General features: G+C 46.4%; 1 protein-coding gene across 1 annotated transcript in view; it reads left to right on the plus strand.

Annotated features, from left to right (window-relative positions):
- The window catches only part of LOC111978381 (glutamate receptor ionotropic, delta-1-like), a 177162-nt gene that overhangs the window by 18944 nt on the left and 131327 nt on the right, over positions 1 to 26891 (plus strand). The window contains exon 2 of the mRNA XM_024008411.1: positions 18867 to 19072. Within this exon, the coding sequence (XP_023864179.1) occupies positions 18867 to 19072 (206 nt within the window). The remainder of the gene's footprint in view (positions 1 to 18866; positions 19073 to 26891) is intronic.

A 26891-nucleotide genomic window follows, 5' to 3' on the forward strand; every position in this document is an offset into this window, starting at 1 on the left:
AGCAGGGTCTTGTAGATGACCTGAGCCAGTGGTTGGCGACGAGTAGTAGTGCAAGCGAGGGCCATCCAACGAGAGTGTACAGGTTGCAGTGGTGGGTAGTATATGGGGCTTTGGTGACAAAACGGATGGCACTGTGATAGACTGCATCCAATTTATTGAGTAGGTTTTGGAGGCTATTTTGTAAATGACATCACCGAAGTCGAGGATTGGGTAGGATGGTCAGTTTACAAGGTATGTTTGGCAGCATGAGTGAAGATGCTTTGTTGCGAGATAGGAAGCCAATTCTAGATTTAACTTTGGATTGGAGATGTTTGATGCGAGTCTGGAAGGAGAGTTTACAGTCTAACCAGACACCTAGGTATTTGTAGTTGTCCACATATTCTAAGTCAGAGCCGTCCAGAGTAGTGATGTTGGACAGGCGGGCAGTGGCGGCAGCGATCGGAAAGAGCATGCATTTAGTTTTACTTGTATTTAAGACAATTGGAGGCCAACAAGAGAGGAAGTTAGTGATGTGGCATTGAGCTCGCCTGGAGGGTTGTTAACACAGTGTCAAAAGAAGGGCCAGAAGTATACAGAATAGTGTCGTCTGCGTAGAGGTGGATCAGAGAATCACCAGCAGCAAGAGCGACATCATTGATGTATACAGAGAAGAGAGTCGGTCCAAGAATTGAACCCTGTGGCACCCATAAGACTGCAGAGGCCCGGACAACAGACCCTCCGATTTGACACACTGAACTCGATCAGAGAAGTAGTCGGTGAACCCAGGCGAGGCAATCATTAGAGAAACCAAGGCTGTCGAGTCTGCCGATGAGGATGTGGTGATTGACAGAGTCAAAAAGCCTTGGCGAGGTCAATGAATACGTCTGCACAGTATTGTTTCCTATCGATGGCGGTTAAGATATCGTTTATGACCTTGAGCGTGGCTGAGGTGCACCCATGACCAGCTCTGAAACAGATTGCATAGCGGAGAAGGTTTGGTGGGATTCGAAATGGTCGGTAATCTGTTTGTTGACTTGGCTTTCGAAGACCTTAGAAAGGCAGGGTAGGATAGATATAGGTCTGTAGCTGTTAGGGTCAAGAGTGTCCCCCCCTTTGAAGAGGGGGATAACCGCAGCTGCTTTCCAATCTTTGGGAATCTCAGACGACACGAAAGAGAGGTTGAAAAGGCTAGTAATAGGGGTGGCAACAATTTCAGCAGATAGTTTTAGAAAGAAAGGGTCCAGATTATCTAGCCCGGCTGATTTGTAAGGGTCCAGATTTTGCAGCTCTTTCAGAACATCAGCTGACTGTATTTGGGAGAAAGAGAAATGGGGAAGGCTTGGGCGAGTAGCAGAGGGGAGGGCAGTGCTGTTGACCGGGGTAGGGGTAGCCAGGTGGAAAGCATGGCCAGCCGTAGAAAAATGCTTATTGAAATTCTCAATTATAGTGGATTTGTCGGTGGTGACAGTGTTTCCTATCTTCCGTGCAGTTGGAAGCTGGGAGGAGGTGTTCTTATTCTCCATGGACTTTACAGTGTCCCAGAACTTTTTTGAATTTGTGTTGCGGGAAGCAAATTTCTGCTTGAAAAAGCTAGAGAAAAAAAAGCTTCACTAATGAGTGAAGCAATAGAAAATAATTTTAAGAAACTGAAATGCAATACAATTGAAGGCACTTTGAACCCATAATTTCTCTGACTGGTCATTTTTACAGTTTCACCCAATACATATTTGTCAAAATACAAATAGCCGACCAATCAGCCTGTTACCAACCCTTAGTAAACCTTTGAAACAAGTTATATTGTGGGTAAATAGTTACTTTACAGAACATAGAGGTTGTTATTTAATGGAAGCCTCTCCAACATAATCCAGGTAGAATAAGGAATTCCCCAGGGCAGCTGTCTAGGCCCCTTACTTTTTTCAATCTTTACTAATGACTAAATAAATCCAGTGTGTCTATGTATGCGGATGACTCAACATTATACACGTCAGCTAATAAATCGACTGAAATGACTGCAACACTTAACAAAGAGCTGCAGTTAGTTTCAGAATGGGTGGCAAGGAATAAATTAGTCCTAAGTATTTCAAAAACTTAAAGCATTGTATTTGGGACAAATCATTCACTAAACCCTAACCCTCAACTAAATCTTGTAATGAATAATGTGGAAATTGAGCAAGTTGAGGTGACTTAACTGCTTGGAGTAACCCTGGATTGTTAACTGTCATGGTCAAAACATATTGATACAACAGTAGCTAAGATGGGGAGACGTATGTCCATAATAAAGCACTTCTCTGCCTTCTTGACACTATCAAGGCAGGTCCTACAGGCCCTAGTTTTGTCGCACCTGGACTACTGTTTAGTCGTGTGGTCAGGTGCCACAAAGAGGGACTTAGGGAAATTACAATTGGCTCAGAACAGGGCAACATGTCTGGCCCTTAAATGTCCACGGAGAGGTAACATTAATGATATGCATATCAATCTCTCATGGCTCAAAGTGGAGAAGAGATTGACTTCATCAATACTTGTTTTTGTAAGAAGTGTTGACAAGCTGAATGCACCGAGCAGTCTGTTTAAACTACTAGCACACAGCTCAGACACCCATGCATACCCCACAAGACATGTTACCAGAGGTCTCTTCACAGTCCCCAAGTCCAGAACAGACAATGGGAGGCACACAGTACTACATAGAGCCATGACTACATGGAACTCTATTCCACATCAGGTAACTGATGCAAGCAGTAGAATCAGATAAAAAAAACAGATACAAATACACCTTATGGAACAGCGGGGACTGTGAAGAGACACCCACACACAGGTACAGACACACACATACACACACACACGCTAGCACATTCACTCTACACGCACGTACATTGTAATTTTGTTGTGTGGTGGTATTATACTGTACATTTTGTATTGTAGATATGTAGTGGATGTAATAATGTTATATGATGTACTTTTATATTTTGTTTTATGCGTGATGTAAGTGCCTTAATAATGTGTTTGGACCCCAGGAAGAGTAGCTGCTGCCTTGGCAATACAAATACATATAATAAATTACTCCCCTTTCTACCCACACAACAATGCAGTTTAATCACTAACACATTTTAATAAAACTGATTCTGCACAATCTTGATCCCACCATTGGACTGGCATTTGCATAAATTAGCTGCATGACAAAAATGCAATCAATTCATGCTATTGTAGGAAAATGAGCCGCCCCCCACATAAATAGTGCAACTTCTGATGACTACTTCTGTTGACTACATGACTACTCCTGATGACTACATGACTACTCCTGATGACTACATGACTACTCCTGATGACTACATGACTACTCCTGATGACTACTGATGAACTACTCTCTGTTGACTACAGACTACTCCTTGATGACTACATGAACTTACTCTGATGACTACGATGACTACACTGATGACTACATGACTACTTCTGATGACTACATGACTACTTCTGATGACTACATGACTACTCTGGATGACTACTCCTGATGACTACATGACTACTCCTGATGACTACAGGCTACTCCTGATGACTATTGTGACTACATGACTACTCCTGAGTGACCTACATGACTACTCCTGATGACTACTCCCGATGACTACATGACTACTCCTGATACTACATGGACTACTCCTAATGACTACATGACTAACTTCATTGACTACATGAACTATTCTGTTGACTACATTACTACTTTGTTGACTACATGACTACTCCTGTTGACTACATGACTACTCCTGTTGACTACATGACTACTTCTGATGACTACTGGACTATCCGGATGACTACATGACTAAATGACTACTTCTGATGACTACACTGATACTTCTTGATGACTACATGACTACTCCTGATGACTACTCCTGATGACTACATGACTACTCCTGATTGACTACATGGCTACTCCTGAGACTATGTGACTACATGACCTTACTCCTGCCATGACTACATGACCTATTCTGCTGATGACTACCGATGACTACTCCTGATGACTCACACTATGACTACACCTGATTGACTACTTCTCTGATGACTACATCTGACTCACTCCTTCTGATGACTACATGCACTACTCCTGATGACTACATGACTACTTCTGATGACTACATGACTACTCCATGATGACTCACGTGACTACCTACCTGATGACTACCTGACTACTTCTGTTGACTACATGACTACTCCTGATGACTACGAATGACTACTCCTGATGACTACATGACTACTTCTGATGACTACATGACTACTTCTGATGACTACATGACTACTTATGATGCCCACTAACTATCTAAAGATAATACAACGTTTGTTGAATTCTGTCTAACATCCCAATTAAGCCTTAATTGCACCCACACACACACGCACATGCATGCACATACAGTACACACACACACACACACACACACATGTACATGCATGCACATACAGTACACACACACACACACACATGTAGGGTGGTAATATTGATCATATATGCATATTATATATACCTCGCATGCGACCCATAGTAAGACTAAGCAATTAGCCTATGTTTATCTGACTCCATCAAGATAAATAAAATATGCAAGCAAGCATTAGGCAATGAGTTGACGTTGACTAGCAAGAATTGGTATGAGAGAGGAATGATAAAGGCAGATATTTAATAACATTGTAAAATGAATGAAATCACATACAAGGCATAAAGCTTAGGTTACAAACATTACAGTGCACTCCTCTAGGTATGATCAGAGAGGGAGAGAGAGAGAGAAGTCCTAGCCTGAAAGGCCATGCTCTAAGTGGTGCATGGGGCGGCAGGTAGCCTAGTGGTTAGAGTGTTGGGCCACTAACCGAAAGGTTGCTGGATCGAATCCCCGAGCTGACAAGGTAAAAATGTGTCATTCTGCCCCTGAACAAGACAGTTAACTCACTGTTCCCCGCTATAGGCTGTCATTGTAAATAATGCTTTGTTCTTATCTGACTTGCCTAGTTAAAACAAAAGTGTCCCTGGGGTGGAAAAAGAGTTGGTAAAGAGTTGCAGTTCAGGAACAAAAAAGAATGAGACAATGAATCGAACACCATTTTTTAAGCATCTGAGATGCTTGGATTCAAAATCTGAGTTGTTGACCAGTAGTCTTACTGTAAAGTTAACCTCCAATCACATATCAGCCCTACAGGATGTAAAGACAACAGAACCTCTGCTACCCAGAGGTGTGACAAGAGGGGGTTGGTGAGATAATGCAGAGAAGGCCGAATTCCTATGACAACACAAAGGAATTCTTGCAGACAGTTGATTAAAGTCACTTTGGGGGCTGGGCCGCCCTACAAAGACACACGCATACGCGCGCGCACACACACACACAAAATGAGGTTACCATGGTGTCTCCCGGCCATGCGTGTCAGGCTGTGATCAGGGGCACTAAAGTCGATTAGAGTCTGAGTAATCTAGTTAGGCTGCATTAACATAGACAGAGGTCGATATCATGATTGTCAGATGAAGAGGGAGGATGAGGGCTTGTCTTTATAAGGGCATTTTTCTCAGTACACAACAGGCTGATGCACTCACAATTTTAGGGATCCTTAGTGGCGCAGCAGTCTACGGCATTGCATTGCAGTGCTAGAGGCATCACTACAGACCGGGTTCAATCCCGGGTTGCATCACAACCGGACGTGATCGGGTGTCCCATAGGACGGAGCACAATTGGCCCAGCGTCGTCTGGGTTAAGGGAGGGTAGTCCATCTTTGTTAATAAGAATTTGTTCGTAACTGACTTGCCCAGTTAAATAAAGGTTAAATAAATACAAATAAAATATGGAGTACATTTCCATAAAGATGTACTGTATGTAATACAAGTGCTATTTTCCGTCTGCCAACAACATTATTTATGAAGGTGTTATGAGAGCAAATGTTTTCTAATTAATGCTGAAGTCAATTAAATCTTAAGCAAAGGTTATTAAATGGGTTTGTGCACAATTATGTACAGTATAATGCAGAATTACAAAATACATTTCATACTCCAGTAGGTCTGCAGAGATGTCTTACAGTTGGTTTGCGAAACAGCTTATTTATGAACTAATGTAAAAATGTCTCACTACCTTCTGTTCAGAATATACTATTATGCCAAAAAATCTAGAAAAAGTAGCCTATTTAGTTGATATTATTTGTGTGATGAAGCTAAGTCTCCGAGGTAGAGTATTTCAACCTTTTAAAGACAGATTTGTATTCCTAAGTGTTGCTTGAGAAAACATGTCCAGAAATATGACCCATAATTCCCCATTAATCCTCTTTTCTGCCTCCTGTCTATGGCCAGGATAGTGTAGCTGTGCTCTGGAACGCCGCCCAAGGTTTAGCACTGGGACTTTAAAGTCCGCATCAGCCATCTTAGCCTGTGCCCTCTCCCTGAGCTGTTGCATGGCCGCCTTTCATCCAGGATTAATCTTGTGATGGTCTGAGATAGAAATGGCACTGAACACTTTTTTAGGGCAGGACCAAAGTTGATGCTGTTATACTCCCCATATGTTTTCCTTTGGTAATGACTTGAGCAAATCTGCCCATTTTCCGTGAGGCCTCATTTCCAGTCCATTGACTCTCCTTCTCTGGTTTAAAGGTGAATAGTGAATAGTGTTTTTTTCCACCAATGGAAATCTTGAAACCAATAATTTATTTTTCACTGATTCATAATAGGCTAGGCAAACTTGAGACAGAGAGAATGTGTGTGTGAGAGAGAGAGAGTGTGTGTTTGAGAGAGAGAGAGCATGTGTGTGAGAGAGAGTGTGCTAGAAAGAAAGTATGTGTGAGAGAAAGAGCAAGCGAGAGAGAGAGAGTGAGAGAGAGGGTGTGTCAGAGAGTGTGTACAGTGGGGCAAAAAAGTATTTAGTCAGCCACCAATTGTGCAAGTTCTCCCACTTAAAAAGATGAGAGAGGCCTGTAATTTTCATCATAGGTACACTTCAACTATGACAGACAAAATGAGAAAAAGAAATCCAGAAAATCACATTGTAGGATTTTTTATTAATTCATTTGCAAATTATGGTGGAAAATAAGTATTTGGTCACCTACAAACAAGCAAGATTTCTGGCTCTCAAGACTGTAACTTCTTCTTTAAGGGGCTCCTCTGTCCTCACTCGTTCTGTCATTAAATGGCACCTGTTTGGACTTGTTATCAGTATAAAAAGACACCTGTTCCAACAACTCAACCAGTCAACTCCCAAACTCACTATGGCCAAGACCAAGAAGCCTGTCAGGACACCAGAAACAAAATTGAGACCTGCACCAGGGCTGGGAAGACTGAATCTGCATTAGGTAAGCAGCTTGGTTTGAAGAAATCAAACTGTGGGAGCAATTATTAGGAAAATGGAAGACATACAAGACCCACTGATAATCTCCCTCGATTCTCGGGCTCCGACGGCAAGATCTTCACGCGCGTGGGATCAAAAATGATTAACAAGAACGGTGCAGCCAAAATCCCAGAATCCCGCGGGGGACCTAGTGAATGACCTGCAGAGAGCTGGGACCAAAGTAACAAAGCCTACCATCAATAACACACTACGCGCCAGGGACTCAAATCTGCAGTGCGAGACGTGTCCCCTGCTTAAGCCAGTACACTGTCAGGCCCGTCTGAGTTTTGCTAGAGAGCATTTGGATGATCCAGAAGAAGAACCTTGGGAGAAGTGTCATATTGGTCAGATGAAACCAAAATAGACTTTTTGGGGTAAAACTCAACTCGTCATGTTGGAGGACAAAGAATGCTGAGTTTGCATCCAAAGAAACACCATACCTACTGTGAAGCATGGGTTGGAAACATCATGCTTTGGGGCTGTTTTATCTGCAACAGGGACAGGACGACTGATCCATGTAAAGGAACAGAATGGAAATGGGGGCAATGTATGTGAGATTTTTGGTGAAAACCTCCTTCCACACAGCAGGGCATGAAGATGAAACGCTGGCTGGGTCTTTCAGATGACAATGATACCAAACACACCGCCGGGCACGCAAGGAGTGGCTTCGTAAAGAAGCATTTTCAAAGGTCCTGGAGTGGCCTAGGCAGTCTCCAGCTCTCAACCCCATAGAAAATACTTTGGAGGGAGTTGAAAGTCCGTGTTTGCCCCAGCAACAGCCCCAAACATCACTGCTCTAGAAGAAGATCTGCATGGAGGAATGGGCCAAAAATACCAGCAAACAGTGTGTGGAAAACCTTGTGAAGACTTACAGAAAACGTTTTTGACCTCTGTCATTGCCAACAAAGGGTATATAACAAAGTATTGAGATAAACTTTTGTTATTGACCAAATACTTATTTTCCACCATAATTTGCAAATAAATTCATAAAAAATCTCAACTGTGATTTTTCTGGATTTTTTTTCTTCATTTTGTCTGTATAGTTCGAAGTGTACATATGATGAAAATTACAGTCCTCTCTCATCTTTTTAAATGGGAGACTTTGCACAATTGGTGGCTGACTAAATACTTTTTGCCCCACTGGTATGTGAGAGAGAGAGTGGTGGAGAGAGAGAGAGAGTGTGAGCGATAGAGCAGCGAGAGAGGAGAGAGAGAGGGCAAGAAGCGTGAGAGAGACTGTGTGTGAGAGAGTGAGTGTGGAGAGTGTGTGTGAGAGAGAGTGTGGTTGTGAGAGCAGGGTGTGTGTGAGAGAGAGGGTGTGAGCGAGGGTGTGTGTGAGAGGGAGAGTGTCAGAGAGAGTGTGTGTGAGAGAGAGTGTCAGAGAGAGTGTGTGTGAGAGAGAGTGTGAGAGAGTGGTGGTGTGAGAGAGAGTGTGAGAGAGAATGTGTGAGAGAGAGAGTTTGTGAGAGAGCATGTGTGAGAGAGGTGTCGTTGGAGAGAGGAGAGAGAGAGAGAGAGAGAGAGAGAGAGAGAGAGGGTGTGTCAGAGAGTGTGTATGTGAGAGAGAGAGTGTGAGAGAGCGAGAGAGTGTGAGAGATAGAGCAAGCGAGAGGAGCGAGAGAGAGGAGGGCAAGAAGCGTGAGAGAGACTGTGTGTGAGAGAGTGAGTGTGAGAGAGTGTGTGTGAGAGAGAAGTGTGTGTGAGCGAGGGTGTGTGTGAGGAGAGGGTGTGAGCGAGGGTGTGTGTGAGAGGGAGAGTGTCAGAGAGAGTGTGTGTGAGAGAGAGTGTCCAGGAGAGTGTGTGTGAGAGAGAGTGTGAGAGAGTGTGTGTGAGAGAGAGAGTGTGAGAAATGTGTGAGAGAGAGAGTGTGAGAGAGCATGTGTGAGAGAGAGAGTGTCTGAGAGAGAGAGAGAGAGAGAGAGAGAGAGAGAGAGAGAGAGAGAGAGAGGAGAGAGAGAGAGAGAGAGAGAGAGAGAGAGAGAGAGAGAGAGAGAGAGAGAGAGAGAGAGAGAGAGAGAGAGAGAGAGAGAGAGAGAGAGAGAGAGCGGGTGAAAGAGCGAGAGAGAGAGAGAGCGGGTTTAGAGAGAGAGAGTGTGAGAGAGAGAGTGTGAGGAGAGAATGTGTGAGAGAGAGAGTGTGAGAGAGAATGTGTGAGAGAGAGAGTGTCTGTGTGAGAGAAGAGAGAGAGAGAGCGGGTGAAAGAGAGTGAACAAGAGAGAGATCGAGTAGTGAAAGAGAGTGTGTGTGAGAGAGAGTGTGTGTGAGAGAGAGTGTGTGTGAGAGAGAGAGTGTGTGTGAGAGAGAGTGTGTGAGAGAGAGTGTGTGTGAGAGAGAGAGCAAGTGAGAGAGCATGAGAGAGAGGGCAAGAAGCGTGAGAGAGAGTGAGTGTGGGACTTTTTAGACTTTTTGTCTTTCTTTAATGAAACATTCTCATTTCAATAAAACCTCACCCCTGCCCTTAAATAAAACACCAAAATAAATCCTGTATTGCATACATGTACCCTACTCACCTTTCCCTCTGCCACACGATACAAAACACCACATATCACAATAACAAAAAAAACTCACCACTTCTACAACCATATATCCAAAACATCTTCCCATGCTATACAAGACACCATATCTCCTGAAACATCTCCACACTTTTTATCATTTTATAAAACTCAAGTTCCACCCTAAGGCACGCAGAGACCATCCCATTAAATAATAGTAAAGGGTCTGTTATCCCCCACCTTTGACCCTGTTCCTCCTTGTTAGCCAAATAGCCAACTTTGCCTGAGCAAACAGAAAATTCAGCAAAACACATTTGGCCTTTTCCATATTTGAATACCTGTACCCCATTATAAACATCCCAAGAGTAAAAAACACCCCCAACCTCTCACACAGACATTCCAACATAGACATTAATGGCATTAACCTGGCGCACACAGAAAACACATGAATCACAGTCTCTCTCATAACACAGAAAGGACACCCCTGCCCGACTCCCGGTTCAACCCGTGCTAACCAGCTGTTAGGGGCCAGGGCTCCATGTAGAACCCTCCACTGGAGGTCCAGTGACCTCTTTGGTGCTGGGGGTTTGTAGATCACCCTCCATCTAAAACCCACCACACTCTCCTCCCCACATACCCCCTGCCACTGATGTGCCTTCACTCCTGTTAGGCTCCCAATGTTCCTCACCTTAAGAGGTTGTAGAGGGCTTTACCTCCCACCCCCTCAAACTCCCCCAGGATAGGAGTGTTAAAGTCCAACAAGTCCTCCAGACCCCCTTGCCAGTCTCCAGTCTCTTCCGTCACCTGCAGTGGCAGAAACATTGGTGGCCACTCCCCCGTTGGCCGCTCAAACACCCCCCCCTTACCGGCTCAGACAGTGCCTCCTGGACCTCCTCCAGGAATCTCTCCAGCAGCCTAAGAGACAGTATTCCTGTTTGTTGTGCCAGGACTTCCGGGGTCTTCTACCCCTCGTCTCCCAGCAGTCGCAGGTCATCCAGCCTTAGTAAGCCCACTGCCATCAGTTGCCTCTGCAGGGTGGCCGACTGAACCGATCTCAAAGGGATGGCTGGGTTGTGGAAGATAGGCTCCTCCCACACCCACAGCCCAGGCTCCACACCCCCTTCTCGTGTGGGCCTTAGCAGCTGCCAGGCCCTCAGCACTGCAGAGTAAAAATCAGAGAGACCTGATGTACTCAGCCTCTCCAGCCCTCATGAGGAACAGCTGCCGGTCCAACCCTAATCCGCCAGCTCTCCACAGCAGTGCGCATGCTGGTTCCCTCCAGCCAACATCAGTATAGCACAGCAGTCTATGCGCCGCCTTTAGTCGGAACGCAGCCACCCTGCTCTCCAGTTCCACCAGGCCCTGTTCTCCTTCGTGGACGGTCATGTACAACACAGCCGCCCTCAGCCAGTGCTGGCCCGGCCAGAAAAGTCCACCAGCTTGCGTTGCAGGTCTGTGAGCGGTGAGGACAGCCAGTTTATGCCACAGGGAAGATGCCACCAGGTTGTTGATTATCAGCACCCTCCCTCTATATGACATGGGACAGGAGCCACCTCCACCTGGCCAGTCTTGACACCACTGCCTGTGACAGCCCCTCCCAGTTCTTCCTGACCAACCTCTCCGAGCCCAGGTACACCCCCAACATTTTAAGCCCTTCACAACCCCACTGCAAAGCCCCTGGAAGCAGAGGAGCCCTATCCCCCCATATAACATAGCTTTGCTCTTGCCCCAGTTTATTTTAGCTGAGGAAGCTCCCTCGTACCCCTTCAGACTGGTCTCTAGTGCCTTCATATCCTGCCCATCCCTGACCATCACAGAAACATCATCTGCATACGCTGACACTACTATGCCTGTCACCACACCCATGCCTGTCCAGTACACTCCCTGCAGTCTCCTGCGTAGCAGGCCCAAAAAAGGCTCAATGCCTAGTGTACATAACTCGAATGAACTCATCATTGTCTAATGCCCCGTCTCACCCAGACTGGCCTACTGAGCCCCCCTCCCACCTTGATCATACATGACGCCCCAGCATACAATAGCTTCACACAGGTCAAAAAACTCTTCCCAAACCCAAACATCACATTAAACAGATACTCATGGTCCACTCTATCAAAAGCCTTCTCTTGATCTAAAGAGACCAGTCCAAAGTTAACATTAGAACCTCTCGACAAGTCCAACATGTCCCTGATTAAGAACAAGTTGTCCATGATTGAGCGTCCTGGTACATAATATGTTAGGTCCTTACGTACTATCGAGTCCAGCTGGGACTTCAGTCTGTTAGAGAGGACCTTGGAAAATATCGTGTAGTCCGCACAGAGCAATGCCACAGGCCTCCAGTTCTTAAGTTCACACAAGTCCCCTTTTTTTGGGCAGGAGAGTCAGAGCCGCCCGACGGCAGCTCATCGGCGACTCTCCTACCCCGGCGAAATTCACGCAACAAGCAAAAGAAGTCCAGTCCAATTATTCCCCAGAATTTTTTATAAAACTCCACTGGGAGTCCATCGACCCCCGGTGCATGACCGGGGGACATCTGGGTTACGGCCTCTGCCAGTTCATGGGACAACAAAGGAATGTCCATTTCATCCCTCTGTGCCAGAGAGAGCTTAGGGAGTCCTGCAAACAAGACCTGAGCACACATAGGATCACACACTTCTGCCCTATACAACTCAGTTTAAAACTCCACAGTTCGCTCCCGCATCTCTCCCACCACAGAGGTCCCCCGCCCATCAGACAGCCATAGACAATGCATACCCTTGGCTTCACCGCTCTGTCTTTCCAAACCAAAGAAGAAGGAGCTGGGAGCATCCATCTCCTTGAGCATGGACCTAGTTCAAGTGCTCCCTTTGCTTTAACCTGGAAAAAAATACCCATGTTCCTACGTAATTCAGCTAAATTAGCCTGGAGGCCTACATTGCCTTGCCCCACCATCTCTACCTCCATCTCACTAATACAACGCTCTAGTTCCCCCAATACTCTCCGAGCCTCTGAGGATGAGAGAGCTGTATACTGTTGATAGAAAAGCCGAATTTGGACTTTCCCACATCCAACAATTGACTCAGAGACTCATACTCCTCTCTTCGCTGCCCCCACCTTTCCCAAAAGGTCTTCTAACCGAAGCAAAAAGTGGCATCTTGTAAGAGCTTTACATTAAAATTCCGATAGCCGAGCCATGGTTATGTGGTGATCCGAAAACCCCACCGGGAGAATGGTAGCGCCCAACAGCCTATTGCTCCGATTCCTGGACATGTAAAACCCCACCGGGAGAATGGTAGCGCCACAGCCTAATTGCTTTCGGATTCCTGGACATGTAAAACCCCACCGGGAGAATGGTAGCGCCCAACAGCCTATTGCTCCGATTCCTGGACATGTAAAACCCCACTGGGAGAATGGTAGCGCCCAACAGCCTATTGCTCCGATTCCTAGACATGTAAAAACGATCAAGTCGGGCTGCTCTCCCGCTAGCCCCAAAAACCTTCACCCATGTATACTGTCTTGTGTTGGGATGTTTAGTTCTCCAAACAACCACTAGGTCGAACTGATTACTGATGTCCCTTAACACTCCCACTGACACCGAATGAGGATCTTCCCCATTTCTGTCTTTCGTAAAATCCATTGTACAGTTCCAGTCCCCGCTGACCACCAGCGTCTCCTCAGGCGCTACCTGTGAGAGTTCCTGTCTAAGACCCAAATAGAACCCCCCTCTCTCTCCCTGTATTAGGCGCATACACATTTATAAAGGAAAAACCCATGTTGTTAATTTCTGCTTTTACAACAAGCAGCCTACCCCTACACACCTCCTTTGAGGAGCACATTTTTAGAGACAGACCCAGTACAAAAAGGACTGCCACCCATGCACTAAAATTTGGCCCATGGCTCAACACACTTGCCCCTTTCCACCAGAGCCCCCAGTCGACTTCATTCACCACATCACTATGCGTCTCCTGCAGAAACAACACCTGTACTTTTTTTGGTTTTACATATTCACCCAACACACTCCTCTTTCCCGCTTCTCTGGCGCCATTTATATTGAGCGAGCCTACCCGAAGAGTCTCCATATGAAGTGGAAGTGAAGCCAGCAAAGAGACCAATAGCAAAGCTCAAAAAGCCCAAGCGCCAGAAAGAAACTATTCATCTAAACAGTGTCTGAAGGTAGACCTTTACGCACTGTTGTGACCCACTTCCTCAACCTAAACCGTTTCCTGGGTGAGAGGACACCATGCTCCTAATTTTTCATTGCATGTTGTACTGATCTTACAAACTTTCTCAGATCAGAAAAAAGGCCTCAAGATTAACTTTTTCCCCCTTGGTCTCATTCAGGAACCTTGTCAGTTCCCTCAACGTGTATTTTGAGCCCTCTGCTTGACTGGCTGTCAGCTCTGGACCCATTGAAGAGAAGTCTGAAACAAATACTCATCATCTTTCTCCTTAGACTCACTTTCCTCCTCATCTTCCTGACCACCTGCCCTTCCTCTCTGGTCAGGGCCCCCCCCCCCAGCACCAGGCAAAGGTTCCATGGTGCCTTTGACCACACCAGCCTCTCCCCTCAAACCTCCTTCCTTCTCCCTCTTTTTCCTTTTCCACTTGACACCCTCCTCCTCCCCCCCCAGTCTCTTACACTTCACCACTATACTCTCCTCATCCACTAGCATAACCTGACTAGACCCAGCCTCATCTACACCACCCTCCATAGCATGACTAGGCCCAGCCTCATCTACACCACCATCCATAGCATGACTAGGCCCAGCCTCAGCTACACCACCATCACATATGATGACTAGACCCAGCCCTCAAGCTGACACCACCATCCATAGCCGACTAGACCCAGCCTCATAGTCTACACCACCATCCATAAGCCTGACTAGGACCCAGCCTCAAGCTACACACATACCATAGCCTGACTAAAGACCCAGCCTGCAGCTTTACACCACCATCCATAGGCATGACTTAACCCAGCCTCAGCTACACCACCATCCATAGCATGACTTAGACCCAGCCTCCACTCACCACCACCATCGCATAGGGCCTGACTAGACCCAGCTCAGCTACACCACCATCCATAGCCTGACTTAGACCCAGCCTCAGCTACACCCACCATCCATTAGCCTGACTAGACCCAGCCTGCACTACACCACCATCCATAGCATGACTAGGAACCCAGCCTCAGCCTACACCACCATCCATAGGCCTGGGACTAGACCCCAGGCCTCAGCTACACCACCATCCATAGCATGACTAGACCCAAGCCCAGCTACACCCACCATTCCATAGCCTGACTGACCCAGCCTCAGCTACACCACCATCCATAGCCTGACTTAGGGACCCAGCCTCAAGCTACCCACCCACCATCCATAGCATGACTAGAACCCCCACAGCCCTCAGCTACACCACCAATCTCTAGCCTGACTAGGCCCAGCCTCATCTTACAACCACAATCTCTTGGCATTAACTAGGCCCAGCCTCATCTACACCACCAATCCCTGGCTATGACTAGCCCCAGCCTTTGCTGCTGCCATCTCATTCCCCCTGCACGTTGATCTCGATTTCCCCCACTGGCGCTTGTGCTCTCACCTTTCTACGGCCTTTATGTGAGGCACGCAAAGCTCTAAAAACACTAAAACTATCTGTGCTGGCAAACCCTGGCGTAAAGCCCCTTCCCCATGCCTCACTTTAAAATTGCACATTTAGCTGTCGCTCATTGTTATTCAGAAAACAGAAACACTTGCCTCCGGAACGAAACAACGTGCTTAAAGGCATCTGCCTGAAAACCTGCCGACAGTACACGAAAACCGCTAGCAAAACGACTTAGCTCTTTCCTGATTTGATCATCCGTAATAAACGGAGGCAAATTTGCAACTACCACCCTTGTCGAAGGGTTAGAAACAGGCAAAATTGGCACCAACACACCCCTTACAAATATTCCACTAGCAATTAGCCTACCAACCAAATTTGCTCTTTTCATGAACACAACCACAGCTTTGTTCATTCTGGAAGCAGAACCTCCTCCACCTTAACTCCATTCTCAGGAACACACCTGAATCCATGCCGTATCGACAGTGTCTCCTCTGCGCTAGGCTGAGAAGCCATCGCACACACCACACCTTCCAAACCCCAGGAAATTAACTCTGTCCTCTTCCACCCTAACTTTGAAAAAACCTGTGGATACCGCTAAAAGAAATAGTACATTAACCCTCCACCATAGAAAATCAAATTGAAAGAAAAGACCAAGAACAGAATCAAGAAAAAAAGTTAGGACAGAGACCTCTACACCAAACACTCAAACTCCCAGCATGCACTGTGAGAGAGAGAGAGAGAGAGAGAGGGCAATAAGCGTGTGAGAGAGATAATGTGAGAGAGGGAGAGTGTGTGAGAGAGTGCGTGTGAGCGAGAGAGAGAGTGTGAGAGAGAGAGAGTGTGAGAGTGTGAGAGAGAGTGTGTGTGACTGTGCGAGAGAGGGTGTGTGAGAGAGAGAGAGTGTGAGAGAGAGAGAGTGTGAGAGAGAGCGTGTGAGAGAGAGTATGTGTGAGAGAGTGTGTGAGAGATAGACTGTGTGAGAGAAAGAGCGAGAGAGAGAGAGCGAGAGCGAGGGCAGGAAGCGTGAGAGAGAGTGCGTGTGAGAGAATGTGAGAGAGGGAGAATGTGAGAGTGTATGAGAGAGAGAGAGAGACAGAGAGAGACAGAGAGAGACAGAGAGAGACAGAGAGAGAGAGACAGAGACAGAGAGAGACAGAGACAGAGAGAGAGAGAGAGGAAGGAGCAATAGAGAGAGTCTGTGTGAGAGAGAGACAACACCTTTGCTACAAAATGAGAAAATACAATGTTTCTAAGCTATGAAGAGTACAGTTTGGAAAGTACAACATGAATTACATTCCTGGTTCTGTGCATTGTGAGTGAGGTTATTGTGGCCAGACATGGACCTATAGTTTTGCCAATAGAAACACAAGGAGAAAGCAGAAGATGTGCACAATATCGGTCTTCTTCGTGAATTGGTCAAGTGTTTTTTTGTTATTGTATTTTCCCTTTGTGACCCTGAGTAGTATAAACACAACATACCCTGAACAAAAATATAAACGCAACATGAAACAATTTCAAAGATTTTGCTGAGTAACATGAAATCAGTCAGTTGAAATAAATTCATTCGGCCCTAATCTATGGGTTTCACATGACTGGGCAGGGGCCCACTGTGGAGCCCCCTTCCTCCCTCTGACGGTCCCTCAGGTGAAGAAGCCGGATGTGGAGGTCCTGGGCAGTTGTGAGGCTGGTTGGACGTACTGCCAAATTCTGTAAAACAACGTTGGATACAGTTTATGGTAGAGAAATTATGATTCAATTCTCTGGAAACAGCTCTGGTGAACATTCCTGCAGTCAGCATGCCAATTGCCCTCAAAACTTGAGACATCTGTGGAATTGTATTGCATGACAAAACTGCACATTTTAGAATGGCCTTTTATTTGATCTGTGTAGTGATCGTGATGTTTAATCAGTTTATTGATATTCCACACCTGTCAAGTGGATGGATTATCTTGGCATAGGAGAAATGCTCACTAACAGGAATATAAACAAATTTGTGCACCACATTTGAGAGAAGTAAGCTTTTTGTGTGCATGGAACCTTTCTGGGATGTTTTATTTCGGCTCATAAAACATGGGACCAACACTTTACATGTTGCGTTTATATTTTTGTTCAGTGTATATTACCACTGTCAGCTCTCTACCCTCTCTAGTGTACAGTATGTGTGTATGCTGTCTGATATACAGTGTGTGTGTGTGTGTGTGTGTGTGTGTGTGTGTGTGTGTGTGTGTGTGTGTGTGTGCGTGCGTGCGTGCATGTGGCTGGGTGAGACTGTTTACTCTGAACACTGATGAGGGTCCTGAATGACTCATCAATCCTCTAGAGGTGCAAGGAGAGAAGATTTGGAAAAAACTCAAACCTACACACAGCAGATTGCCACTATTCCCACTGTGGGAAGTGAGACACTCTGCAAATGGCAAGGTTCACCTCTCTTTAAAAACCCAGTGTGACATTTGGTACGGGTGCAGCTACAGCTGTAGGCTTGATTATTCTCGTTGGAGAGTCCGGTTTCCATTCACCTTTGATTTGCCTGTTCAGTAGAAACTCTCTGGAGAGGTTTCCCTCCACATTTCTCAGGGAGATTGCACACCCGCCTCTTCACTGGCTGTAACCTATAAACAGAGAAAAACTGTGCACTGAAACTGAAGCAACATAACAGAAACTCAAATACCTGTTAAAATACCAATTAATATGGCCTCCCGAGTGGCACATTGGTCTAAGGCACTGCATAGCAGTGCTAGCTGTGCCACTAGTGATTCTGGGTTTGAGTCCAGGCTCTGTCGCAGCCGGCCGCGACTGGGAGACCCATGGAGTGGAGCACAATTGGCCCAGCGTCATCCGTGTTAGGGGAGTTGGCCGGCAGGGATGTCCTTGTCCCATCACGCACTAGTGACTCCTGTGGCGGGCCGGGCGCAGTGCATGCTGACACGGTCGCAGGTGTACAGTGTTTCCTCCAACACATTGGTGGGGCTGGCTTCCGGGTTAAGTGGGCTTTGTGTCCAGAGGCAGTGCGGCTTGGTTGGGTTGTGTTTCGGAGGACGCACGGCTCTCGACCTTCACCTCTCCCGAGTCCATACAGGAGTTGCATTGATGAGACAAGACTGTAACTACCAATTGGATACCACGAAATTGGGGTGAAAAAGGGGTAAAAAAAGATATATATTTATTTAAAACACAATTGATATGCTGGCTTATAACAAAATGAAGCACATCTGTTTGATACTGGTTGCTGAAAGCTGTTCACTTTTATTGCCACTGAAATAGCCTCCCACCTGCAAGAGCTGAGAATGAAAATGACTGAAAAACCTGTACAATATCCTCCAGAGAAGGGAAGCGCTACTCTCGCTATTCCTGGAAGGCCTTTTGGACCTAAACGTCAATTTTTTAAACAAAAAATGTTATAAAATAATCAGTTAAACAGTTAAACCTAGTTACAGTTGCACCTCCTGATATTTTCGGCTGCATTTTGAACTGTTTGTCTCTGCTTCTCTGTCAGACATCCGCGGGTTGCAAACATTCCTGGACCAGGCGTCTCGGCAGGGTCTGGACGTGTCTCTGCAGAGGGTGGACCGCAACGTGAGCAGGGTGTTCACCAACCTGTTCAGCACCATGCGGACCGAGGAGCTCAATCGCTACCGGGACACGCTGCGGCGGGCCGTGCTGCTCATGAGCCCCCGAGGAGCACAGGTGTTCATCCACCAGGTGAGTGGTGTGTTGACCACCATTATACTTTCCTTATTTTCTGTTTGGGATTAACTGAAAGGTCAAATGGTCATGTTATTTTGATTTGTTAACTTTTATTTAATCAGGGGAGGTCAATTGAGACCAGCGTCTCATTTTCAATGGTACCCTGAGCCAATAAAGTAAAATATAATAAAAAAGAACAAGTACATCACATTAGAACATCACTAACATCACTAACATCATAAACAAGTTATTATGCATATATAAAAACAATTTCAGACCTCTGTGAACTCATTTATCATCAGGGTTTTAAAATGTGCTGTTGCACCAGGGAACAGTGACGACCCATCATTCAGGGCAGGTGGGGGAGAGCCTGTTTTGAGCCCCACCTGTTTAGCAAAAAAAAAAATATATATATATATATATATATATACAGTACCAGCCAAAAGTTTAGACACACCTACTCATTCAAGGGTTTTTCTTTATTTTTACTATTTTCTACATCAAAGCTATGAAATAACACATATGGAATCATGTAGTAACCAAAAAAGTGTTAAACAAATCAAAATATATTTTATATTTGAGATTCTTCGAAGTAGCCACCTTTTGCCTTGATGACAGATTTGCACACTCTTGGCATTCTCTCAACCAGCTTCATAAGTAAGTCACCTGGAATGCATTTCAATTAAGAGGTGTGCCTTGTTAAAAGCTAGGAATTTACTTCCTTCTTAATGCGTTTGAGCCAATCAGTTGTGTTGTGACACGGTAGGGGTGGTATACAGAAGATAGCCCTATTTGGTAAAAGATCAAGTCCATATTATGGCAAGAACAGCTCAAATAAGCAAACAGAAATGACAGTCCATCATTACTTTAAGACATGAAGGTCAGTCAATGTGGAAAATGTCAAGAAATTTGAAAGTGTCTTCAAGTGCAATCAAAAAAAAACATCAAGCGTTATGATGAAACTGGATCTCATGAGGAGTGCCACAGAAAAGGAAGACCCAGAGTTACTTTGCTGCAGAGGATACGTTAATTAGAGTTACATTGCAGCCCAAATAAATGCCTCACAGATTTGAAGTAACAGACACATCTCAACATCAACTGTTCAGAGGAAACTGCGTGAATCAGGCCAAATTGCTGCAAAGAAACACTACTAAAAGAGACAATACGAAGAAGAGACTGGCAAAGACAAGAAACACAAGCAAAGGACATTAGACCGGTAAAAATCTGTCCTTTGAGTAAAAATGTTTTATTTTTGGTGTCTTTGTGAAACGCAGAGTGGGTGAACGGTTGATCTCCGCATGTGTGGTTCCCACCGTAAAGCATGAAAGAGGAGGTGTGATGGTGTGGGGGTGCTTTGCTGGTGACACTGTTGGTGATTTATTAAGAATTCAAGGCACACTTAACCAGCATGGCTACCAGAGCATTCTGCAGCAATACACCATTCCATCTGGTTTGTGCTTAGAGGGACTATCATTTGATTTTCAACAGGACAATGACCCAACACACACATCCAGGCTGTGTAAGGGCTATTTGACCAAGAAGGAGAGTGATGGAGTGCTGCATCAGATGACCTGGGCTCCACAATAACACAACCTCAACCCAATTGAGATGGTTTGAGACGAGTTGGAACGCAGAGTGAACGAAAAGCCGGCAACAAGTGCTTAGTGTATGTGGGAACTCTTCAAGACTGTTGGAAAAGCATTTCACGTGAAGCTGGTTGAGAGAATTCCAAGAGTGTGCAAAGCTGTCATCAAGGCTAAGGGGGGAAACTTTGAAGAATCTATGATTCCATATGTGTTATTTCATAGTTTTGATGTCCTCACTATTATTCTACAATGTTGAAAATAGTCAAAATAAAGAAAAACCCTTGAATGAGTAGGTGTGTCCAAACCTTTGACTGGTACTGTATATATATACATATATATGTTGTGTGTTGCCTGTTTTGCATGTTATTTTTGCATTAATACGTGTCACGTATCAGTTTGCAAGCAATGTAAAAAAAATAGAAAAATAAAAAGAGTTAATAAAGCTGCATACAAACAAGGTCTCTTTTTTGCTTTTTTGAGTAAGGCAGCTCCAAAATGCAGGTGTTTCAGCCTAGCTCAGTGCTTTCTGTGGTGGTGTGGCAGCCAGTGGAAAATATGGAGCGTAGGGGTTGGTTATGTTCTCTAGTTGCGCCGTGATTGGCTCAATGTTCTGTCACTCACGGGGACACTACATCACCGCAAAATCTACAGGAAGAGCTCAAAAATTCAAGCCCCTTGGGTGCTGCATAGAGTTACATTAGAAGTGCCATCTAAGAAGGCTCAAGGTCATTGGCCACAGATAAAATGCCGTCAAATCACGTTATATCTACCGTAGCATTTATTGGACTGATCATGTCAACATCATACTTTCAAAATCTTAGCTAGGAAGCTAGACAAGCAGTCATCATCATGAATCATGTCGACAATCTACTGGCAAATGCTTTTCAATCCTTGTCATATGAAGATAAATTATACATAAAACTTATCAGTGCTCATTGGCCATTGGACATAAACATTAGACAACAAGTTGGAAATCGCAAATTCGACAATGAGTGGTTAGGAAGGAATCAATGGCTAACTGCAAGCTTTGCAAAGCAATCACTAGCCTGCTCTTCAGTGGAGTGGGTGTGTGGTCCAAATCTGGGTTTAAGGGTCTCTTTTCCAAGCTTAAAAGGATAAACATTCACATGCAACACCATGGGCCAGAAAAGGTTGAATACATTGACCATGCTGTCAACCCAACAAAAAACTAGGTACTGGGAAATCTCACTAACAGGGGTGTAAACTAATTTGTGCACAACATTTGAGAGAAGTAAGCTTTTTATGCGTATGGAAAATGTATGGGATATTTTATTTCAGCTCATGAAACATGGGACCAACACTTAACATGTTGTGTGTATAGTTTTGTACAGTGTATATGTCCTTCGTTATTATTTTGTTGAAGTCAGTGAGTTATAGGTATGATATAGAATAGTAGGAAATTAGTGTCTGGATATTATGTCCACTTATATTATGTCCATTATGTCCAGACTTGAGTGAAAGGCAATGTGGATGTTAAGAGCATTACTAGCACTCAGTAGCACTGTGTCATCTTGCTCAAGGGTCCACCAACCTTATTTGTATCCCTGTCAAAAGGTCTATCCCTGCTAAGATAACTACTCCTTCGGTCCAAGGTCTACTCTATTCTTCACATTTACCTAGGTATCAGTCTGTGGTATTGATATCTCAATCATTTCCTCTTTTTTATGTCTACCCTCTCCCCAGTGTCCCCTCTAACTCTATCTTTAACTTCCGTAGTGTTAACATTCTTATTATATTAAAACCTAACCGCTCAGGTCCACTCTCTTATCTAGTGACTCTCCCCCTTGCATCTATTATCACTTTATTCTCACAGCCATTCTCCATAGTCTCGACTCTTTCCCAAGAGTACAGTAATTCACTCTCCCCAGTGTCCACATAGTCACAGATGGTAACCTTCTACCTTTGAACCGTCCTGAATCTACTGATATAAGATGGAAAGGGCTGGACATGACCTGTATTTGTAGTCACGGCACGATTCATTGCGTCAACACACACAGAACACAACGATGGCATCAAAAATAAGCTTTCATGCTCACTAAGCCCACTGGCCTATCCCTTTCTATGATCCCATCACTGCCACTCAGCTGCAAACCCACCCCACAGTGTTAATGAAAGGAGATGATTATAATTAAGCATGTCCAATACTGTTTTCAGCATTAGCATTTTAAACACAATGAAATGTCTCAGCACAGCTATCCCCCCAAAAGTCTCCAGCTCAATTAGACTGTCCAGAATGATAATGAAGGTCTCTGGTGTTGATTGCTTGAGTGGCGTCATTTGGAAGACGTGAACTCTTTCATTTTGGGCACATAAAGTAGCACTTTGAGTTGGCTAATAGCAAGGTAAGTGTTAGACATTGAATAGAGGACTCAATTTCCCCCATGCTGGTTTTGTTATTGCAGCAGAATCAGCATGGGGATATTTTGTTATCCCAGAAGATATTACGTGAGCCTCTGTTGAATGTTTTTAATGAAGATATACAGTGCCTTGCAAAAGTATTCAAACCCCTCTGATTTTTTCACATTTTATTATGTTACAGTGGGATTAAAATGGATTTTATAATAATATATATTTTTATTCTTTTTTTATTTAATAAAATATAGTCTTTGCATAAGTATTCAGCCCCTTTGTTTAGGCAATCCTAAATTAAGAAATGGGCCTAGAAGAAAACCTGCTTCAGTCTGCTTTACAACAGACACTGGGAGAGGAATTCACCTTTCAGCAGGACAATAACCCACAACTCGTGGCCAAATCTACACTGGAGTTGCTTACTAAAAAGACACTGAATGTTCCTGAGCGGCTAAGTTGCAATTTTGACTTAAATCTGCTTGAAAATGTATGGTAAGACTTTTGATCTTGACAGATCTTCAAGAATCATGAGAAGAATAATGGGCAAATATTGCACAATCCATGCCTGCAAAGCACTTATAGACTCAACCAAGAAGACTCACAGCTGTAATCAATGCCAAAGGTGGTTCTAACATGTTTGACTCAGGGAGTTGACTACTTATGCAACAACTATATTTTAGTTATTTAATTTCTATTAAACTTTTTTTTAAAGTTTAAATATTTCTTCCACTTTGACATTACAGAGTATTTTTTGTAGATTGTTGACAAAACATTACAATTGAATCAGTTTTAATCCCACTTTGTAACACATAAAATTGTGAAGAAATCCAAGGCTTCTGAATAATTTTTAGTATTTAATTATTGTAAACATCCACTGATTTTTTTGATCTCCTATAAATATTTGCAATATGTGTTTAAATGTTTTAATGTATTACTATTAATTTGTACATCTGAAAGTATTTTTGATGGTAGAATTAGCCCCTTTCTCTAGCTGGAACCAATAACTCAGATCTCTACTGGTATAACGCCGATACACAAGTGTGCAGTACATACTGTAAACAGTATATTGCCTTGTGGTAATTTCCAGTCTAGGTATGAATATATTTTTATTCAGACAAGAATGAATGAATACAAATTTGCTCACCACCTGCTCCCCTTTTGATTTGCTTGTAGGTGTCACGTTCCTGACCTGTTTTCCTTTGTCTTGTATTTATTTTAGTTGGTCAGGGCGTGAGTTGGGTGGGTTGGTCTATGGTTGATTTTCTTTGTTGGGATTTGGTGTTCGGCCTGGTATGATTCTCAATCAGAGGCAGCTGTCAATCGTTGTCCCTGATTGAGAATCATACTTAGGCAGCCTGGGTTTCACTTGTGTTTTGTGGGTGTTTGTTCCTGTGACTGTGTTTGGGCCACACAGGACTGTTTCGGGTTTGTCACGTTTGTTGGTTTTGTATTTTGAAGTGTTTTGTTGATTTTTCATTAAATAATGAACACTAACTACTCTGCATCTTGGTCCGATCCATGCTCCTCCTCGTCTGCGGCGGACGCCCCCTCCGACCGCCGTTCCGCCCCCCCCCGCCGCGCTCCACGGCCCCCGCGGCGTGGTCGCCCAACGGACGGCCCGCCCCCCCGCCTGGGGCCCACGGGCCTGGCCCCCTGGGCGGCTCCTCGCCGGCCACGGACCCTGGGCAGGCAGCAGCGCAGTGTCGCCGCCCCCACAGCGGCAGCTTGGCCAGGCCGCGACAAGCTGGGCAGGGTCATTATGCGAGCGCCAAGCAAGGCCCAGACGGCTGGCGCCCGCGAGAGGCTCAACCCACAAATTTCTTGGGGGGGGGGGCTGGGGAGTGTGGCGAAGCCGGGTAGGATACCTGAGCCCCTCCCCGGGCTTACCGTGGGTGAGAGGGCGTCGTACTGGTCAGACACCGTGTTAGCGGTCGCGTGCCACGGTGTCCCCCAGTACGCGTGCTTAGCCCAGTGCGGGTTTTCCCTTGCCGCACTGGTAGGGCTCGGTTGGGCATTGAGCTGGGTGCCCATGAAGCCGGCCCCCATCTTGGCCTCCAGTACGTCTCCTCGGGCCGGCGTACATGGCCCACGCACTTCAGCAGGGTGTCCCCGGTTCGCCAGCACTGCACCCAGTGCCGGCTATTCCCCCTCGCCGTACTGGCAGGGCTACGGGGACCATTCAACCTGGTAACGTTGGGGAGGCTCGGTGCTCAAGGCGGCGTGTCCTCCTTCACGGTCCGGTTTATCCGGCGCCACCTTCCCCCCCCAGCCCCAGTACCATCAGTGCCGCCGCCACGCACCCAGGCTTCCCAGTGCGTTTCCAGAGCCCTGTTCCTCCTCCCGCACTCTCCTGTAGTGCGTGTCTCCAGCCCCGTGGCCTCCAGTTTCCGGCACCCGCACCAGGCCTCCTGGTGCGCCCTCGGCCGGTCGAGTCGGCGTCTGCCCAACGCCGGCCTGCGGCTGCTTGGCCTGCTCCGCAGCTGCTGCCCTGTCTGCCTGCCAGCCGCGCTGCCCTCTGTCATGCGCCGTGCGCTGCCGTCTGCCCTGAGCTGCCCGTCTGTCCCGAGCCTTCGGGCGTCGCCAGGACCCCGCCGCGGCGCCGCACCGCGGCGGCCGTCCCAGCCCGGCGCCGGAGCCGTCCAGCCAGGACCAGCCGGAGCCGTCCAGCCAGGACCAGCCGGAGCCGTCCAGCCAGGACCAGCCGGAGCCCGTCCACCAGGACAAGCCGGAGCCGTCCAGCCAGGATCAAGCCGGAGCCTCCAGCCAGGATCAGCCGGAGCCGTCCAGCCAGGAACTAGCCGGAGCCGTCCAGCCAGGACTAGCCGGAGGCGTCCAGCCAGGAGCTGCCGAGCCAGCCAGCCAGGATCCGCCAGAGCCAGCCAGCCAGGATCCGCCAGAGCCTTCCGCAGCCAGAATCCGCCGAGCTTCCGCCAGCAGGATCCGCCGAGAGCCTTCCGCCAGCCAGACCCGCAAGAGCCAGCCACCAGGATCCGCCAGAGCCAGTCAGCCAGCCAGGATCCGCCAGAGGCCAGTCAGGACCCGCAGAGCCAGCCAGCAGCAGTGACCGCCAGAGCAGCCAGCCAGCCAGGATCCGCCAGAGCCAGCCAGCGCAGGATCCGCCAGAGCCAGCCAGCCAGGATCCGCCAGAGCCAGCCAGCCAGGATCCGCCAGAGCCAGCCAGCCTAGGATCCGCCAGAGCCAGCCAGCCAGGATCCGCCAGAGCCAGCCAGCCAGGATCGCAGCCCTCAGTCCGGTGCTGCCCCTCAGTCCGGTGCTGCCCCTCAGTCCCGGTGCTGCCCTCAGTCGCGGTGCTGCCCCTCAATCGCGGTGCTGCACCTCAGTCCGGTGCTGCCCCTCAGTCCGGTGCTGCCCTCAGTCCGGTGCTGCCCTCAGTCAGGTGCTACCCCTCAGTCTGTTACTGCCCTTTGGAATAGTGGATTGACATGGAGGGTGGATATTGGGAGGAGGCCAACGGAAGCGGGGGTTGACTATGGTGGGGTGGGGACCACGACCAGCGCAGAGCCGCACCGTGGACAGACGCCACACCAGACCCTCCCCTAGACTTTGTACTGGTGGCGCCGGAGTTCGCACCTTAAGGGGGGGGTTCTGTCACGTTCCTGACCTGTTTTCCTTTGTCTTGTATTTATTTTAGTTGGTCAGGGCGTGAGTTGGGTGGGTTGGTCTATGGTTGATTTTCTATGTTGGGATTTGGTGTTCGGCCTGGTATGATTCTCAATCACAGACAGCTGTCAATCGTTGTCCCTGATTGAGAATCATACTTAGGCAGCCTGGGTTTCACTTGTGTTTTGTGGGTTTCACTTGTGTTTTGTATGCATTGATTTAGTCTATATTTTAAGCTCACTGTTTGATGAAATAAG

Source organism: Salvelinus sp. IW2-2015, linkage group LG18, assembly GCF_002910315.2.
Source record: "Salvelinus sp. IW2-2015 linkage group LG18, ASM291031v2, whole genome shotgun sequence".
In the NCBI taxonomy this organism is placed as follows: domain Eukaryota; kingdom Metazoa; phylum Chordata; class Actinopteri; order Salmoniformes; family Salmonidae; genus Salvelinus; species Salvelinus sp. IW2-2015.